We start from the raw sequence: 19,779 nt of genomic DNA, 5'->3' as shown, positions 1-19,779 counted from the left end.
CAGCATGTTCTTGTCAGCTGTTGGTCTCTGGGCACATAGGTGTCCACCTCAGAGTACAATTCTGAATAGAACTCAGCAACTGAGTAGCGGTGACTTAATATTGCAATTTGGTATTGAAATAACTATAGGAATCTTCCAAAATAGGCTCGCCTACATTCTACCCCTCAGCTTTCATTTCACCGATTTTAAGATGAGCATTTTGGAGGGCCTTCCTAGTATGATTCCAGAGAGGTTTCAAGCACCTCTTTTCACATCGTTTCAGATTGGCCAAATATTATGTTACTAATCTCACCATCTTCTAAAAGAGCACAGCTTTACTGAGATGCAGTTCATATACCATGCCATTCATCCATGTAAAGTGTACACTTCGGTGGTTTTTAGTGTATTCCTGGAGTTTCACCAGCTTTCAATGAGTTTTGATGCATGCTTGTAATTGCTGCTCATTAGGTAAATGGATTCTAGATGTTTCCTTCTGCAGAATTACTAATATGTGTTCTCCTAATACAATAGCTACATTCTCAAAAGCTGGCTATAAATAGGTTGCTAAAAACTGCATTGTATTTTCCCTCCGACTTGGAGTTCCTCTATCCTGTGTTCATGTGACTTTCAGTCTCTCCTTTTTTGCTTAAGTTTATACTGTACACAGAGATGTCCTTTCTGTCCTTGAAGACAGCACCCCTTCCTCCCTCTCGGGTCCTTGGGTGTGCCTCTTCTCCAGACATGCATCTGCCTGTCTTGTGTAGCTCCTGCAGTGCCCAGCACAAGCCTGGCATATAAGCAGGTCTCAGGAAATGTGTGTTGAGTGCACCCACATTGGCCATTTCATAGATGTGTCCACAGAGAATTATGTGTCCATATTCTCTCCATCGCCTGATCTGTGTTTCCTTAGTCTCCTGTCAAGTACAGTTGGCCACTACTGTGTGTGCCTGTTTGGTTTATAATAATTAACATTGAACAAAATTCAAAATTCTATTTCTCATTTGTGCCAGTTACATTCCAGACGCTGTGGTAGCTACAGGTGACCCCTGTACTGGACAGCCCAGATGTAGGTCATTGCCACTACCACAGACGGTTCCACTGGACAGCAGTGTGGATACCCAGTCTCTAGGTGCTTCTCTGAGCCTCGGATTTCTTCTCTCTATAAAATGAGGATTATGTAACATCATGCTCGTAAGCTGTTCTGGAAATTAAACAATGCATGTCATTAGTCAACACGGTGCCTGATATATAGTAAATGCTGAGTAAGTGTTAGTGCCCACTGTTCTTGTCATTATCATTATTAAGGTGCTTGTTAAAGCTATTGAGCAGCTAGTTGGAACTCTTTATTTTGCAATTAATATTTTGCAAAAATATTCACTGGGTATTGATCATGTGCCAGGCACTGGGGTAAGTACTGACAATTCAGAAATAAACAGAACATGGCTCTGGTCCTAAAGACAGCCAAGGATGATGACAGTTCAGTGTGATAGGCACTGTGTGGTATACAGATAGTGCTGGTGTTGCTCCTCTTACATGCTTATACCCAATGTCTGACATCTGCTAGTTGCTTGATAATTGTTTGTTAAATGGATGTGTACAAGCTATGGAATTTGCACAGAAACTGGTGGGGTTCAAAGTGACACAAGCTATCTGGGAAGACTAACAGTTGCTGATACCGGTGGATGTGAAAGGATAAATCGGGGATTGCCCGGATGGCTCCTCCATGCAGCGCAGCTCTGGAAGTGGCAGTAGGCCGTGAGGAAGGATTGACCTGGTCCTGTGGCACCAGCGCACTGCAGGTGGTATTACAGGGAAGCCGGCATCCCTTTGAGGGTGGGCTGAGCCATTAGGAGCCTGCTGCCCTCTCCACTCTGGGAGGCAGCAGCAGTAGGCAAAGAGAACGTCTTAGCTGTCAGAAACTGGGGGTCAGCCCGGCTGTTCCAGGTGAGTAGTTGAGGGTGTTCTGCGTTCTTGGAAGCTGCTTTGTTCCTGGGAACATTCCAGAGACCTACTGCAGAAGTTTTTAAGGAGCTTGCTCTTCAACCCAGCTCTGCTTCTCAGTTCTGTTTTGGCAGATTTCCTTTGAATGACTCAGCCACGTTTGGCACACCACTTGTACAGTTTAATGTGCTCCCATAAATGTCCATCAGGAACAGGGCAGCCCTGCTGCGGTGACTCAGAGCATTCTCCTCAGAGATTGAGAATGCCACAACCTCAGCTGACTTAAGGACCTGCTTCTTGGAGATCTGTTCCTGAGAGCTGCTTTTCCGGGACAGTGCTGAGGGCCCCGACTAGATTAAAACCGTTATGAAACTCAGCCCTGCATCTTACTAGCGCTAAGTGAAAACTTACTAATGAGCTCTCAAGGGACGGAATCGCCAGCCTCCCCAGTCCTCCCCGGACTACCAATGACTTAATTCTGTACACAACCAAGTCAACTGAACTAAGATCCTCCCTGCCCATCATAAGTGCCTAAGAGAAGTTTGCACACATTCATAAGAGCCATTTTAGGCCAATAAAAAATGAGGCATTGGCTCAGTTCTTAGGGAAATATATGTTTGATGCATAATGGGAAGTTTCTGAGGAACTTAACAAGATACCAGGAAGGAACTTCTTGCTAGGCAGGGATTTGGACTGAACTTTTCCAGGCTATAGTATCTAAATAGTGTTTAGAAAGGGAGGGACACTAAAATGAATCCGCAGTTAAGTGCTTTGAATAGCTTTTAAAATCTTTATGCGAGTTAAGCTCATTAAATCTTGAACTAAGGAGGCATTATCATCCCCATCTTATAGATGAGGTGGGGGAGTTTAAGGAATACCTTCAGGGCTATGGCTATTAATGGAGATTTCAGCCCCAGGCTGTCCTGTCTCAGCCTTCATCCTCCCTCTTAACCCTTCTGCACCACAAGTGGCAATTGGGAGAAAATGAAAGAGAAAGGAGATTTAGCTGTTTGTGGAACCACCTTTGTCCTTACCACTGCAACTTTGGCCACCATCTGTGTCCATCTGAAAAACAAAGGTATTCTGTGTTAGTAAGTATCGGACCATGGGAAGGGGAAAGGTTGAAACAGGATTGTAGATACCTGGGAAGGTTAACACCTGAAGCTGGAAAGAGAACTGGGACCCAGTGTGCATCCTTGGGAGAACGAGCCGGGCCTGCAGAGCCCTGCTTTGGGAGCCCCGGTGGTCTGACCTGAACCAAGGGCAGCATCCAGGGCCCTAGTCCTGTCTTCCTCCAGCACAAGCACTGAGCCCCCATCGTGTGCTGGAGGTAGAGTCTTTGCTCTCTCAGAGTTTACATCCAAGTAGAAGAGACACAGAGAAGAAAGGTATTTTCAGACAGAAGTAAGTGCTCTGAAGAAAACAACAGGATGGGGGATTCTTCAACTGGGTGTCTGGGCAGACCTTACCAGGAAGTGACCTGAGTCTGGGCAGCACCTGCCAGCTGTGGGAACGGCAGTCACACAGGTGAAGGCAGGAACGAGCTTAGTGTTGGGGGACAGAAGTGAAGCCGCACCGCTGGAAAGCGCAGTGGCTGGAGGTGGTGGGAAGCAGATGGGAGTAGAGCCCTTCGGAGAGTTCCAGCCACAGAAGACACGTGACCTTTGCATGTGAAGACAGCTCTGGCCGCTGTGGAGGACAGACTGTGAAGAGCTAAGAGCAAGGGGCCTTTGCAGACATGCAGGCAGGAAGTGGTGTCTGGGCCCCGAGAATCGGGACGGTAGGGCCGCCACCTGCCACTTCAAAGAAGCTCTCAACTGGGACCTGGGGAAAGCTGATGTGGTGGTTCTCAAACTGCCTTACTCTCTTAAATATTGTTGAGGACCCCAGGGAACGTTTTCACTGGACTATATGTGTCCGTGTATGCCAAATTATAAATTAAAACAAAATTGTAGACCTTTTTATTAACTTGTTTTGAATAATGGTTATTAAACCCATTATACAGTAACATAAATAATATTTTTATGGAAAATTTTCTTTGAAAGCAAAACAAATTCACTGAGAAGAATGGCATAGTTCTCCGCTTTCGCAGATCACTTTAAGGTCTGGCTGTATAGAAGGCAGCTTGGCTTCCCACACCTGTGTTCACTCTGCTGTGATGTCATGTGTCTTGGGGCCTCTGGAGAGAATGAGTATGAACAAGGCAAATAATGCCCTAATACCGTGAAAATTTCCACCTGAGACCTGCTGAAGGGTCCTGGGGCTCCCAGGACCCCCAGACCCCACTTTGAGAACCGTTGCTGTGGCCAGGAGAGAACGACGGTGGGGTAGGTCTGCACAGTTTGAGGGGTCGCCGGGGTGTCCCCCAAGCAGGACTGGGGCGCTGCTTGAAGCGCCTACACCTCCGCAGCCTGTGCTCTCCTAGTCCTCCGCGCGGGCCAGGGTGAGGAGGACGCCAGCCGGGCACGTACTGTTGGTCGGAACATGCTGGACCCCGGACAGGCCCGCGGCTCTGTGCCGCACACGCAGGGTCCTCGTCTGGGCCCGGTGGCCGCGACAGCAGGGGATTTGTCGTTTGACTGTAAACCAGTCTCCATCCTCAGTTCGAAAAAGAAATTAACCCAGGTTAACTAACAGCCCCCACTCAGTCACTGTCTGCTGGGTACAGAACTCACATGAGTCTGTTCGGGGCCCGTTTGGTGGTATCAGTGTATGACGCTGCCCTAATTTTACCAGAAAGCTATTCTTAATTCCATCTAAGTGTGACTTTACTCAACTAGGGCCAACTTTCTTTGCCATTCCCCATTCGAGTAAAACATGTTACTATATAATGAAGTTAGTGGAAAAGGTGGGGCTGCCTTAATAGGAAATCACTTTACAGCAAGGGTGACTGAACAACTCATACTTTGTTATGCGAGCCCAATCTGTGCTGCCCACTGTTCACAAATTTCTGTATATTTCTTTCTAAAAACTTTTTTCTCATTTTAATATGCTCATTTAATTTTAAGAGGAAAATCCAGTGAGCAAAGATTTCTATTGTTACGGCTATTTACATCATTTTTTAGTTTAGTTGTATGGATTTTTAAGGAAAAAATACATACAAATTTTTTTTCATATATAGGTTTTTTCTGCTGATGTTAAACCAATCTGTGACATTAAAATTTTCTTAGGTTTTTTTTTAATCCTTGAAATAGGAATGAGCCATTTATGTTAAAAATATGTGACCATTTTGATGATTTAAGGATATTTGTATTTAAGGCAAAGAGAAATCAATATGTAATTTCTCAAGAATGTGGAGAAATTTCTAATGAGCATTTTCTGCTTCTCTGATTTTAGGCCTTCTTCCTGGTTTATGCTCTGGGTTGTCTGAGTATTTATTATGAGAAGGTAAGATATTTTATTTAGATACAGTCCACTTAAAATTTTCCTGATGTTAAAGCAGATTGTAGTAATTTCCACGTGACTTTAATACAAATGTGTTTACTTTCACTGAATAAGATTGAAGTTAAATTTTTTTCTCTGGTTTAGGTTTTGCATCCTGAATTGGAACTGTTCATGCAAAAGCCAGCTTTGACCCTTTTAGATTAAATTTCATCCCAGAGACTAGGAGAAGAGCAGTTGCCTTATGAGTGGGAAATCTGTGTCAGGACACTACTAAAAACTAACAACAAAAATTAAAACCACGAGTTTTGAGCACCTACTTCCATAAAGGCTGCATGTTAGGTACTTTACATGTAATACATCTAGTCCTGACCTCTGCCTGGTAAGAATTTTACGGATAAGGTAACTGAGATCCAGAGCAAGTAACTAACTCACCCAAGGTCACACAGCTAGTCTGGTTAGAATTAGAATTTAAACCCATGTCAGGGTAGCTCCAAAGCCCTTGATTTTTTTGTGCAGCCTACTGCCCTTAGAAGAAGGTAGTCCCAGAAGCAGCTGGCACACAGGTGGGAGGAGAGACTTCACAGTACCTTTCTGCACTTGTTGAAGTTTGGACCATGTGACTATTCAAAATACCTATTCAAAATAACTCAAATGCAATTAACTAAAAAGAGAAAAGCAGAGCAGTAAATAGAACAGAGAAAAGTACATTTTATTCTGTTCTTGGGAGTACATAATTGTATCATTCATGAAATTCCAATTATATAATCTTTTTCATAAGAATCCCAGTGGTTTGGAAATGGGTATCTGGCTGACAGTGACTCATTTTCCAGATGGTGGCCATTCTCAGCCCACCCTGACTCCTCTCCTGGGCCCTAGCTGGAATTTGTCAGGACACTGCCGCTGCTACATAGAGTATTCAACCTCCAGAACATTGTGGGCTGTCCATATTGGAAACTGAGCTTCCTCTACAGCTCTGTTGCCTGTTTGGTGGGGGAAGTTTGAGGGTGTCCTCAAAGTGGAATTTGAAGACCACACATGTATGGCATTTCCACTTTAGGAACAACTGTAAAAAAAAAAAACCTAGTTCATATTTATGTTACTAAAATTTTAGGCTGAGACAAACTGAGCAAATCTCACCGAGTAGACTGAACTCTGCTAACAGAAGAATTGCTTGCTTTACTAAGCACTGGAAAACTTCCCAAACTTAATTTTTTTTTTTTTTTTTTTGCTGTTGTATTTTTTGTATTGATACCTCAGAATGCTCTCTGAACCCAACCATTCTCAGTCTCTTGAGTTCTGTATTAGAAACAAAATTCTCTTTCAAGAGTTGGATTATTAATTTGTGTCCTAAGATGATAAATTCTCTAGTTTCATAGGCTAACTGGGGCGTCTTACTTTCCTTTAAGCTTTCACAAAATTACTTTTATCTTTTCTGAACGTGATGCAACTTAAGAGGAGCTACTTGTTAGTCTGGGAAGCGTTTGAAACATGCTGCCCTCTGGCTTCAGGGAACTTGTCCCACTTGAGAACATGGACCCGCACTTGTCCCCTGCCTGGAATGTTCTTCCGCAGCCGCCACCCCCTCATCCAGAGCCCCCCCCACCCTTTCCACTTGGTTGCTTCCTTCTCACCTCTGATGTCAGTGTCTCAGGCCCTTCCCAATCCCTGTAGAGCAGTCCTGTCCACCAGAAATATAGTCTGGAGCTTCAGGCGGGAGCTGTGTGGTTCATTTTACATTTCCTGGTAGCCACATTGAAAAGATGACAAGTAAAAATGAGGAAATTAATTTATGTTATTTACCTAGTTTGTTTAACCCAACATATCCAGATTTAGTGAGGTAGCTTACGTTCTGTTTTTGGTACTAAGTCTTGGAGGCCCCACCAGGCAGAGTGGGTCTGGACTTCTAGTCAAATCCTCCTGTTATGGGTACCCTGTGGGTTTTAGTCACTATTTCAGCTCCACTTAGTATAGAGGCTGAGTCTCTGGCTGAACGATGAGTGAGCACAGACATAACAATGCCCTTTTTCTCCCCAATAACTTTAGGAGCCTTTAACGATTGTGAAACTCTGGAAAGTTTTCACCAGAATTCAGCCCACATTCAGAACTACGTACATGGCATACCATTACTTCCGAAGCAAGGGCTGGGTGCCCAAGGTGGGCCTTAAGTATGGAACAGATTTATGTAAGTAATTCTTGGCTTGGTAGGTGTGAGGACCAGGGTTTGCAGCAGGTCCTGGGGTGAGAACCAAACTGGTGACATACGCCGTTGCTGATCATTTCTACGATGATGTCCTCTTTCTGGCTCAGATAAGAAAATCTGGGTTGGGGTAGAAACTATGTCCAGAAAAAAAGAGGAGACAATCTAGGAGAAGAGCCTGGGAGCACAAGGTTGCGCCCCGAGTCAGGCTTGTCCTCTCGCTGGCTCTGTCGTCTCAGAAGAGAATTCTGCAGCACCCAGGCCCCAGACCCCACCTCTCACTAGCCGGGTGGTCATGTGATACGGGGTAGTTCCTAATCCACAGGGCCCAGTCACCTCAACTGGGAAATGAGGATAGTCATACAATTGGAATAGTAATCACAGCCTCCACTTATTGAGCACTTCCTATGTGTTAAGCACTGTACCAAGTGTTTTACATGAATTATCTCCCTTAATCCTCACAGCAGTCCTGTGCGATGGACATATTATCCTCGTTTTTCATTTTTCTGGAGACTACAGTTTGGAAGGAATGGGTCATTGTCCCTTACAGTTTTCAGGGCCAGTAACTTACAGAACACGGCTTTGAAATCTGGAGCCTAGGTTCTTAGAAACTTCTGCAAAGAAACGTCTCCTCTGATCTTGACTTAAAGTTAGGAGTCTGGACCAGTTGAGCACTTTGTTCAACAGATAATTACCGAAGGCCTCCTGCAGGCCAGGACTGTTTGGGCACCACAAATACGGGGTGAACAGGGCAGACAGGGAGCTGCCATTCTGGGGCTGCCAACATTCTGGCAGGGAAGACAAGCAAATAAATACGTGATCCGGTACTTAACAGGGACTGTTAAGTACTGGAAAAAAATGAAGCAGAGATAGTAAAGGAAGCTAGTAGGGTGGTTAGGAAAGGCCTCTTTGAAGAGGTGTGACTTCAGTGAGGGAACAAGTCCCTTGAGAATCTGGGGAAGAACATGTTGGGCAAGTGAACAGCAAAGGTCCTGAGGCAGGAATGAGCTTGGCCAAGTGCCAGGAACAGAGTGAAGACAGTGTGTCTAGAACGTAGAGATTGGGGAGGGTGACATAAGGTGGTGTCTGAGGGTTAGGCTGGGGCAGATCATGGATGGTCTGGCCAAGACTTTGGATGTTATCCTGGTGAATGGAAGTCTTGGGAAAGTTTGAGCAAAGGAATGACTTAAATAATGACTTACCAAGACCCTCTGTCTTCTCTCTTCCTAATGGACTGCAGGGGGGCAGAAATAGAAGCAGAGAGGCTAGTTAGGGATGCTGAGCCTGGCCAGCCCCGCAGACGGAGGACGTAGAATTTGCAAGTAAAAGAGGAACGAGGGATAACACCCAGATATTTGGATTCATGTTTTGGATGTATTAAAAAGTCCAGTGGAGATACTGCAGAGATAGGTGATTCTGGAGCACAGGAGAGCCTTGAGGGATAAATCTGGAGTTGTCCTTGTGTTAAAGCCATGCGCCCAGGTGAGTGAGGGCAGGTCCTTGGTCTCCCTTCCAGGGATAGCCACTCCTTTAGGAAGTCCCTGAAACTCCTACCCCATACCTGCCAAGTGAGGGTGCTTCCTGGGTGCTTTTCAGAACTTTTCACGAGGTTCAAACAAAAATTCAGGATGTTTGAGAAGATACCTTCTAGAAGTCATGGCCCTTGAGGACTTTTGAGCTCTATCACATACTTGTCCCATATTTTTGCACCTTTAAAATACCCAAGAAAGCGGATTCAATCTTTTAAACCCTTAAATGCTCTAAAACTGAGTGTGCCTAACCTAGAATCAGGGCCCAGCACCCCTGAACTTTTATTCAAAGTATTGTGTTTGTAGACTGGTGTGTTTTTCTGCATCTAGAGGCTGGAGCTTTCATTAACTTCTCAAAGGGGTCCAAGAAAAGGTTAAGGATTGCCCACCTCCCTAAGATAAATGGTTTCTTCTGTTTCTTCCTTACCTGGATTTCCTGTGCAGATATCCTAACTAGGCTTACCACCCAAACGATCAGCATTAGCTTGAGATGAGTTTGCTGGGTTTCCAGGTCATTGTCTCAGGTAATCATCCCATTGTTTAAATAAGTAATGTGCCTGCTTCATTTCTCTCCCCTGGCTTCCCAGCCTCTTCTCCTTTCCATGCTGCTGGAAGAAGAGCCGCTCAGTGTAAATACTTGGAGGTCTTCTCCAACTGTCTCACTCTATGGGTAAGATTTGAGGAGAACTTTGCAGTTGATAAGGCTGCAGTGATGCATTAGGCAGGGGCTTGGGGGAAAGAAAAGAGGGCTCTTCAGGTTCACAGCCAGCTCTGCCTCTAAGCACTGTAGCCTCAGGCAGGCCACTTCATCCCTCCAGGCTTCCGTTTGCTCTTCGCATAGTGTGGATAGCAGCATCTTCTTCATGTAAACAAATACTTTTTCAGTTGCAGGGGAAAGTGACCTTCGCTGGTGCCTTCTAAGCATTCCTTATCTCATGTATTTTCCACACCTCAGACCTGTTTGTAGGTAATGAATAGAAAGGACTTTCCTAATTGAAAAATTGCCTTTTAAGGATGGATGAAAGGATGGACAGATGGATGGACAGACAGGTTGTTGTTTTTTTTTTAAAGAGGGGAAAAAATTAATCACTTGCTATTTCCCAGCTCCCAGAGGCCTTTGCCCCTGCTGGGCCATATCGTGCACTCAAGCCGCTGTATGGTGTATGGGAGACCAGGTCTCTGGCCCAGCAGCAGGAAGGGTGTGTCTTCACCTCTCCTTCTCTAGTGAGGGTTCACAGGCAGTGCTACCTGGGATGAGAGGAGTGGCTTCCTAAACTACCTCTTCTCCGGGCGCAGCTGGTCAGGGCCTGCTGGTTTTTAACAATCCCCTTGTCATTTGGAAGGCTGCTGGCCTCATCACACAGCCCCCAGGACTGCCAGCACAGGTGAAGCCCAGGACATGCTCGCCTAACAATTACTTCTGCTTACATAGGTAATGACTCATGACCAAGGGCCATTATGAAACTCACATCTTATCAGGGAAACCCTTCCCTTGAATAAATCTTGTCCATCAGATTTCATTCCAGGAGCAGTCCTTGGAACGAGTGATATGGATCTCACATCAAGGGCACTGCCGAGCTGGTTGACCTTGATCGCCACTGGTGAAAACCAGACTAGAAACCAAGTGGGAGCCTTTGCTTACCTTCCCTACCCAAAGGCTCCCGTGGCTGCCGGCCGCTGTGGCCATCAGGCCCCGGGCTGTGGTGCTTCTCTTCTCTCATCTTATTAATCTTCATACTCCTGTAAGGCGTATAGGATTAGCCTCCTTTTATAGCTGAGGAAATTGAGGTTCAGAGGGTCAGGGAAGGCACCAGGAGTCCCGCAGCTAGTGAACAGAGATTAGGGCTGCCGGGGCCCAGGCTTCATGTACTTCCCACCACACCTAACCACTGTTGCCAGCCAGAAAGCTAAAGACGAACTCCAGCTCTATATTTTTTGTCTTATGCAGGCAACTTACTGGCTGATCTGACTTAAGATCTGGTTACCCCTAAGCCTCCTTTCCACACACTCCAATTTGGAGTTCGCATTGACTGAGTCTGAGTCTGGTCGTGCGATTTCACAGCTCCCTGCAAATTAGAATCATAAAATAAGTGGAATAATGGGAGCCCTCTGAAGCCAGCAGAGTTACAGAATTTCCGGAGGCGAAAGTACCATCCCTGGTCATGGCATCCTGCCCAGAGACTGGCAGCTGGTCCTGCCCCCGGGAGGGGCACCAGAGCAGCTCATACTCTCCACAGAACCGGGAGGTGGGCCTTCTCCCCTTCTCCCTATTCAGGTCTTTCCTGAACCACCCTCTTGGCTTATTTTTCTAGTCAAACTTTTTAAGTATTTTTGTTAACATTCCTGCATTTGCACACATAACCCACAGGAATTTCTGCGTGCAGCTCCAAAGGGTAGGGACTTTCTCCTACATAATTATATGCTGTATAGTACCCAAGAAATGAGAGTGATTCAGAAATACCATTGAAATATTCAGTCCATATTTAAATTTTCCCAGGTGTCCCAAAATGGCTTTTATGGCTGTTCTTTTTTTTGTTGTTGTTGTTGTTGTTGTTGTTGTCATTAATCTACAATTACATGAAGAGTATTATGTTTACTAGGGTCCCCCCTTCACCAAATCCCCCCCCACAAACCCCATTACAGTCACTGTCCATCAGCGTAGTAAGATGCTGTAGCATCACTACTTGTCTTCTCTGTGTTGCACAGCCCTCCGCATGCCCCCCTACATTATACATGCTAATCGTGATGTCCCCTTTCTTTTTCCCCACCCTTATCCCTCCCTTCCCTCCCTTTCTCCCCAGTCTCTTTCCCTTTGGTAACTGTTAGTCCATTCTTAGGTTCTATGATTCTGCTGCTGTTTTGTTCCTTCAGTCTTTCTTTGTTCCTATAGTGTTTGGGTTTGAGGTGAGTCTCTTGTAAGCAGCATAGAGATGGGTCTTGCTTTTTTATCCATTCTATTATTCTGTGTCTTTTGATTGGTGCATTTAGTCCATTTACATTTAGGGTGATTATTGAAAGATATGTACTTATTGCCATTGCAGGCTTTAGATTCGTGGTTGCCAAAGGTTCAAGGTTAGCTTCTTTAATATCTTACAGTCTAACTTAACTCACTTATTGAGCTATTTTAAACACTGTCTGGTCATTCTTTATTTTTCTCCCTTCTTGTTCCTCCTCCTCCGTTCTTTATATGTTGGTTGTTTTATTCTGTGCTCTTTTGTGCCTCCTTTAACTGCTTTTGTGGGTAGTTGATTTTATTTTTTGCCTTTAGTTAGTATTTGGTTGGTCTGCTTTCTTTGCTGTGATTTTATTTTCTCTGGTGACATCTATTTAGTCTTAGAAGTGCTCCCATCTAGAGCAGTCCCTCTAAAATACCCTGTAGAGGTGGTTTGTGGGAGGCAAATTCCCTCAACTTTTGCTTGTCTGGGAATTGTTTAATCCCTCCTTCATATTTAAATGATAGTCATGCTGGATACAGTATTCTTGGTTCAAGGCCCTTCTGTTTCATTGCATTAAATATATCATGCCATTCTCTTCTGGCCTGTAAGGTTTCTATTGAGAAGTCTGATGATAGCCTGATGGGTTTTCCTTTGTAGGTGACCTTTTTTCTCTCTCTAGCTGCCTATAAAACTCTGTCCTTGTCCTTGATCTTTGCCATTTTAATTATTATGTCTCTTGGTGTTGTCCTCCTTGGGTCCTTTCTGTTGGGAGTTCTGTACACTTCCATGGTCTGATCGATAATTTCCTCTCCCAGTTTGGGGAAGTTTTCAACAATTATTTCTTCAAATACTCTTTCTATCCCTTTCTCTCTCTTCTTCTTCTTCTGGTACCCCTATAATGCGGATATTGTTCCTTTTGGATTGGTCACACAGTTCTCTTAATATTGTTTCATTCCTGGAGATCCTTTTATCTCTCTCTGCATCAGCTTCTGTGTGTTCCTGTTCTCTGGTTTCTATTCCATCAATGGCCTCTTGCATCTTATCCATTCTGTTTATAAATCCTTCCAGAGATTGTTTCATTTCTGTAATCTCCCTCCAGACATCTGTAATCTCCCTCCGGACTTCATCCCTTAGCTCTTGCATATTTCTCTGCAGCTCCATCAGCATGGTTATGAGCTTTATTTTTAATTCTTTTTCAGGAAGACTGCTTAGGTCTATCTCCTCAGGGTTTGCCTCTGTGATCTTTGTCTGTATCAATTTCTTCTGCCTTTTCATGGCAATAGATATATTTGTGGGGAGCTGGCATGTGTGTTGGGTAAGAGAAAGTCCCTTCTTGCCAGTTTATGGCCTTCCTCTCCTGGGAGAACAGCAGCCTCTAGCTGCTTGTGCTGGGCAGCTGCATGCAAACGGGGCTTCTGATCTTGCCCAGCAGCTATGGAGTTTATTTAGCTCTGCAGTTGCTGTGGGCGTGGCCTGCCTCAGGCTGCTGCTCCAATATGGCGGAGCCGCATTGGAGGGTGAACAGGCGGGAGGCTGTTTATCACCATGTGGGGCCTCCGAGCTGCGCTGCCGGGGTTCAGGCGCCCAGAGTTCCCTGGGATTTGCAGCTGCTGGGCTAAGTGTCCCAGGATGCTTCCATCCAGCTGTGGGGTCCCTGTCCCTTTAAGACTTCCAAAAAGCACTCGCTTTTCTTTGTCCCAGGTGTACTGGCTGCGGGGACCCGCTCACAGGTCTTACTGTCCTGTTTCCCTAGTTTCCAGCACCCCACACACCACTGTGTCTGCGCTCTGGTGCAGATGGCTAGGGCTGGGTGTTCAGCAGTTTTGGGCTCCCTCTCCCTCCCCGCTCCAACTCCTCTCCTTCTGCCAGGAGCTGGGGTGAGGGGCGCTCGGATCCCACCAGGCTGCGGCTTGTATCTTACCCCCTTCGCGAGGCACTGGGTTCTCGCAGGTGTGGATGTAGTCTGGCTGTTGTCCTGTGTCTTCTGGTCTCTCTTTTAGGATTAGTTGTATTTGTTGTATTTTCAAAAATATATATGGTTTTGGGAGGAGATTTCTGCTGCTCTATTCACACCGCCATCTTGGTTCTCTCTCCTTTTTTTTTTTTTTTTTTTTAATACAGGCTTCAGTCAAGGTTCATTATCACATTTGGTTTCCATCTATCACATCTCTTCTCTTTTCCAGGGCCACCATAAGACAATGTTACAAACTGGGGGCAGAAAGCAACAGAAATTTATTCTCTCCCAGTTCTAGAAGTCGGAGACTGAAATCGGAGAGTCGACAGGGCTGTGCCTCCTCCAGGGCCTCTAGGGCAGAACCCATCCCCTGCCTCTTCCAGCTGCTAGTGGTGCCGAGCAGGCCTTGACTTGCAGCCACATCGCTCAGTCCCTGCAGAGACCCATTCTCCAAGTAAAGTCCCGCTCACAGGCGCCAGGGATCCGGATGTGGATGTGGCTTTGGGGGACATAGCCGCAGTCTGTTTGGTCTCTCTTCATCTAATGCCATCCCTCTGCCTTGTTTCTTTCTTCATGTCATTGGCTGTGTTTGAACAGTCCCGTAATGTGTCCCACATTCTAAATACGCTGTGTCATGATTAGACTGAAACTCATCATTTTTTGGCATCGTAGGTGATGTGTGTACTTTCTGTGCCACATCAGGAGGTACATGATGTCAGGTTGCCCTGCTCCTGGTGATACTGAGTTTGACTGTTTAGCTGAAGGGCCGGCGGCAGGTGTTCTGTGTAAAATTACGTCTTTGCTTTTGTGATGGCCGAGTAACTTGCAGGGACAGACTAGCCGCATGGCCCGCAGTGATCCAGCAGCGCCTGAGTTCACCATCGCACTGCTGCCCGTGCTCAGGCACCGCTGTCCCAGCCACAGGTCATGTCCTGGCCATCGTCTATGATAGAACTTTCCATCTGCTCCTGTCTTCTAGCCTTTACTGTCAAATGCCCAGTGTTTCTTAGACTTCTGAAGCTTTCGTCTTTCTACTTGGGAAGCAAGTTTATAAAACGATTTCACTTTTCCCTCTGAATACACAGTCATCCTTGCTGTTCCCATAGGAACAGCTTATCCTCAGTTTCACTTAACAAGGTTGCAGTTACCCACAGTCCAGATACAGAGGACCCTCCTGACGTTTCGTCAGGTCAGCAGTAGCCTAACGCTGTGTCCCAGTGCCCACTCCCTTCACCTCACCGCATCTCCTCTCGCAGGCGTTTAAGTTCATCTTACATCATGACAAGGGGGAGGACCAGAGAGAGAGAGACCATATCACAGAACTTTATAATTACAGTGTATGGTTTTACTTGTTCTATTTTAATGTTATTGTTAACCTCTTAATGTGCCTAATTTATAAATTAAACATCACCATAGGTGTGTGCATGTAGGAAAAAACAGTATATTTGGATGCAGTACTATTCACAGTTCAGGCATCTGCTGGGGGTCTTGGAAAGCCTCCCCCATGGATAAGGGGACTGCTGTAACTTTATGTGCACTTGGCTTTATGCTAGCCACTGTACCAGAACCTTGGTCTTTATCATTACCCTCATTTTTCATAATAAGGAGATTGAAACACAGGGTGCTCTCTGTGGTCTATGTGACACCAGTGTTCTTGTTTCTGACTTCTGTACCTCCAGCATGGTCATCTGAGGTGATTTCAAGCTGTGTAATGTTGCAGATGCACATGAGATTGAAGATGTATAATTGATCATAGATAATGGTATTTCAGGGATAGAAAATATCTTAATTTCTCCTTATGTCCTCATTTTACAATTTTGGAAACTGACGTTCAAAGAAGTGAATAATTTGCTTAAAGTCATACAGCTAAGCCTGCCAGGGACTGGGCAGGAAACAGCTCCAGAATTCAATTTCCTCCCAGTACAAGGTTTCCTTCCACTACACCACACCTCAAAAAGTTGATAATTGTATGTTTACTTAAATTTGTGCCCTGTCACAGTGGATTTGAGCTGACTTGCCAAATACTTTAAGTACAATTTAAATAGGAAATACATAATAAAAAGGAAGTGTGACCATGAAAAATAAAGACTAGCAACAGAATAAAATGTAGACTAGGTGAAGGGTCACTGTACTGTCCGTGGGTCCTACACCCTTACTAACCTCATGCTGCAGACTCTCTCTGGGATTCCTGAGCCAAAAGGAGCATGATTAGGTACAGGCTTGATATGACCAAAAAGGAAAATTCTATCAGTTCCTCAAAGGGATCAGAATTTCCGCATTGGTTTTCACACACAGACATCCAAGAGCTTACAGTATAAGTATGTGTGTTAAGGTAGTTCCTATAGCTGCAGTTACATATAACCCTGAATCTCAGGGGCTTAACAACAGAAGTTAATTTGTGTTAATGTGAAATCCCAAACCAGTGTCTCTGAGAGGCAGTCAGAGCAACTCCCAGGGTGCTTCGGGAGCCCAGGCTTCTACCTTGTGGCTTCAGGGTCTTCACCACACAGCTTCCAAGGTCATCTTCAAAAAGGAACAAGTACATAGGCCAGCCTGTAAGTGCCACGTGACACTCAGCCTACTACGCCTGGCTGCTTGGGAGGCAGAGAGACGTGGCCTGGCCACATGCGGAGAGAGCGATGAGATGGGTTTGTGAATAGGTAGCTGCTTCCTACCGCACGCTCGCTCTGAAGGCTTCCCTGCGCAGTGGCAGAGCGCCAGGCCACTGGCTCTCTCACCGGGTGGCAGCTCTTGACCTTCACGGGTTGAATTAGTAGAGCAGACAGATCTCCCGAGTGACCTGTATGGTTACATGACTTTTTCCCCCATCTGACTTTGAATTTCTTAAAAATAGGTGTGAGTCAAGTACAGTTGGACAATATCCATCATATCATAGACAAATTTTCACAAATGCCTAGGGTGCCTAACGGGTTTTCTTGGCCTCACTGGAGATGGCTGGTAATTATAGATCTGCTTTGGTTATGTAACTGTATTCCTATTATGTTAATGTGTGTGTGCAATTTAATTAGTAGTTTAAAACCTATACATGCTTAAATTACTCTACAAGAAGATATATCAAAGAAATAAACAATATTCCCATGTTTTCTTCCGTCTGCTACCTCTATAGCTTTTCTTCTTCCTTCCTAATTACAACCCTTAAATAGAATTCGTGCCTCATATCGAATTTACCGAGTATCATAATTCCTCCAAGTGCTAAAGATACCTCAAGACAAATGCTGGGCATAGAAGCCACAGGGCATGAATCTGCAAAGAAGTAAAAAGCTAACCTTTTCAAACAATATGGCTTCTCTCTCACTTACCAACTTTACATCTCCCTGTATGGCCCCGGAAGATGACTGGTTAGCTAGAGACGGGTAAGATTCCTCAAGGGAGGAACAACCTAAGACAGGCACAGTCGCAGGGGGGCCATCAGGTGAGAAATTGGGGATCAACAGAGGTGAGGCTTAGAACCTCTCCCCCCCTGTTTTGAGAGAAATCTTCTGCATCCATGGATGTTTTATTGCCCTTGTATAGCTTGGATTAACACATAGTCTACAGGCACACACCTGATCATCTACATGTGCTCTCTTACAACACTAAACTAAGTTTTCTACCTTTATCTTACATCTACCTACCACTTCAGCATTTTATTTAAAAAAATAATAATAATAATAATAATAAAGGGAGAAATGTGGGATCCACATATAAATCAAGTATAAAAATCAAACGAATATTCATATTTGACCTGATTGTTTATAGTTCATAATGCATGATCAAAACCGAAAGTTTCTGTGATGACTGCCCTTGTACTGTTCACCATGAAGAACTTATTCACTATGTAAGAATTTGTTCTCCATGTAAGAACTTGTTCGTTATGCTTCAGAAGATTGGAGACTGACGAAAATTAGGCTTGGGGTGGATTAATGATTGTGCATTGAGCATTGACTCCCCTATACAGAATTTTATTGTTGTTAACAATCATTTGATCAATAAATATGAGAGATGCCCTCACCAAAAAAAAAAAAAAAAGTACACACTTCCAATTGTAAAATAAATAAGTAACCGGGATGTAATGTATAGCATAAGGAATATAGTCAAAATATTGTAACAACTAGCTGGTACCTAGAATTATCATGTATATAAATATTGAATCACTGTGTTGTACACCTGAAACTAATGTAATACTGTGTGTCAACTACCCTTCAATAAAAAATAATTATCTAAAAAAAAATAATAATAATAATAATAATAATAATAAATAAGTAAACCTAAAAAAAAAAAAAAATAGGTGTGAGTCTTAGTCACCTCCAGCACCAACACCAAAGTTGGTACCCGGCCAGAATAGCTCAGACCCTTGGAATAATTATACTGATTCTAAGTGAATAACAAAGTGTTGGTCCACATTATACAAATTTCACTAGCTTCACATAATTCCCAGTCTCACTCTGGAGAGTACTTGAATTTGGAATAGAAGTCAGTGGTAGCAGGATGAGGGTGTTAGGGTCTTGGCAACAGATTTGCTTAACTAATTGCATTGTGCCCCAGGCAGAAAACAGTTTGGGCTTTAAAAATAGACCATTGGGCATATTGCAAATTACCCACATATAGATACTTGGGTGTTTAAGTCCCTTTGGAGAAGGAAAAACTTAATAAGATTTTGATTTTGAGCTGTTACATGTTTTCTTTCTGTTCTTTGCAGTGTTGTATCGAAAAGGCCCTCCATTTTACCACGCAAGGTTTGTAGTGATTTTTAAGTAAGTTAATGTTTTAAAGGAGCAGGAGGAAATTTGTGACCACCAATTTAATTTTCAGCACCACAGCACAAATCTCAATCATAATATTTATTAGTCACAGGGATGAAAGTACAGCATAGAGAATGTCTATGTTGACAGTAACTGTACTAGTTGGGGTAAGAATTTAATAATGTGAGTAACTGTCGTATCACTGTATTGTATACTTGAAACCAATATACTGTTGTATATCAACTATATTTCAATTAAAAAAATACACACACAAAATTAATTTTTAGCACCACAAGTACAATTAGTCCTGTTCTTCTTGGCCTGACAGGGATAGATACTGTATGTCTGTGCTTTGTACAAATATTGTTATACTGTATAGAAGATAATAAATAGGTTATGGTAACACGTGCTTTAATATTAAACATTGAGTTAATCTGTATAGTAATTGTTCATCTTATTATCAGTGAGTATTAGTTTCTAAACAGTAGAGTGTATTCACAGCTTTCACATTGGGAGAATTATTTCTGGTTTCTTTTCCTGTAAATGTTGAAATCAGCCTGGAAGTTTGTGACATAAAGTGAGTTTTACTTTAATATTTTTCTGAGTAGCAGTCTAGGGGAATTTAGGATCAGATGATGTATGTCTTATTTTCTGTATCTTCATTCTTGGTAGAAAAAAAACAGTATTCTTTTAAACAAGTTGACTTTATGCTTTTCCTTGTTAAAATGCCCTTACTCTGTCTTCCAGTTACTCTGTCATCGTTGAGCTAGTCGATGACCAATTCAGGGGCTCTCTTCGCAGGCCTTTCAGCTGGAAGTCACTGGCTGCCTTGAGCAGAGTGTCAGTTAATGTCTCCAAGGTAACACGTCAGCTTTGGCATTTACCCATCACTGAAACGGCTGGGCTTTTTTATTAAATGTAGTAGCATCATAGGTCATTTGTAGGAACTTCAAAGGGTTCCTGCCAGTGAAGTCCTGGGAGACGGCTAGAAGCCATCCTCCTGTCACGTTCCCTGCCACCACCTGCTGGTGCTAAGCTCCAGGATGGGAGTTTCCAGGTTGCCCCTAGTGACTGATGTACGTGAGCGCTGCCCTCCTTCCCAGGGCTGTGGGCGCGC

At 44.1% G+C, this 19,779-nt stretch overlaps 1 protein-coding gene across 7 annotated transcripts in view; it reads left to right on the top strand.

Moving 5' to 3' along the window:
• Positions 1-19,779, top strand: part of TSEN2 (tRNA splicing endonuclease subunit 2) — a 49,506-nt gene that overhangs the window by 21,733 nt on the left and 7,994 nt on the right. For all 7 annotated transcript variants that reach the window (XM_036911393.2, XM_057506544.1, XM_057506536.1 and 4 more), the window contains 4 exons: positions 5,257-5,307; positions 7,348-7,486; positions 18,620-18,656; positions 19,410-19,521. In XM_036911393.2, the coding sequence (XP_036767288.2) occupies positions 5,257-5,307; positions 7,348-7,486; positions 18,620-18,656; positions 19,410-19,521 (339 nt within the window). The remainder of the gene's footprint in view (positions 1-5,256; positions 5,308-7,347; positions 7,487-18,619; positions 18,657-19,409; positions 19,522-19,779) is intronic.

Source organism: Manis pentadactyla, chromosome 1 (assembly GCF_030020395.1).
Source record: "Manis pentadactyla isolate mManPen7 chromosome 1, mManPen7.hap1, whole genome shotgun sequence".
Taxonomy (NCBI): Eukaryota; Metazoa; Chordata; class Mammalia; order Pholidota; family Manidae; genus Manis; species Manis pentadactyla.
This window is presented reverse-complemented; position numbering and strand designations above follow the sequence as displayed.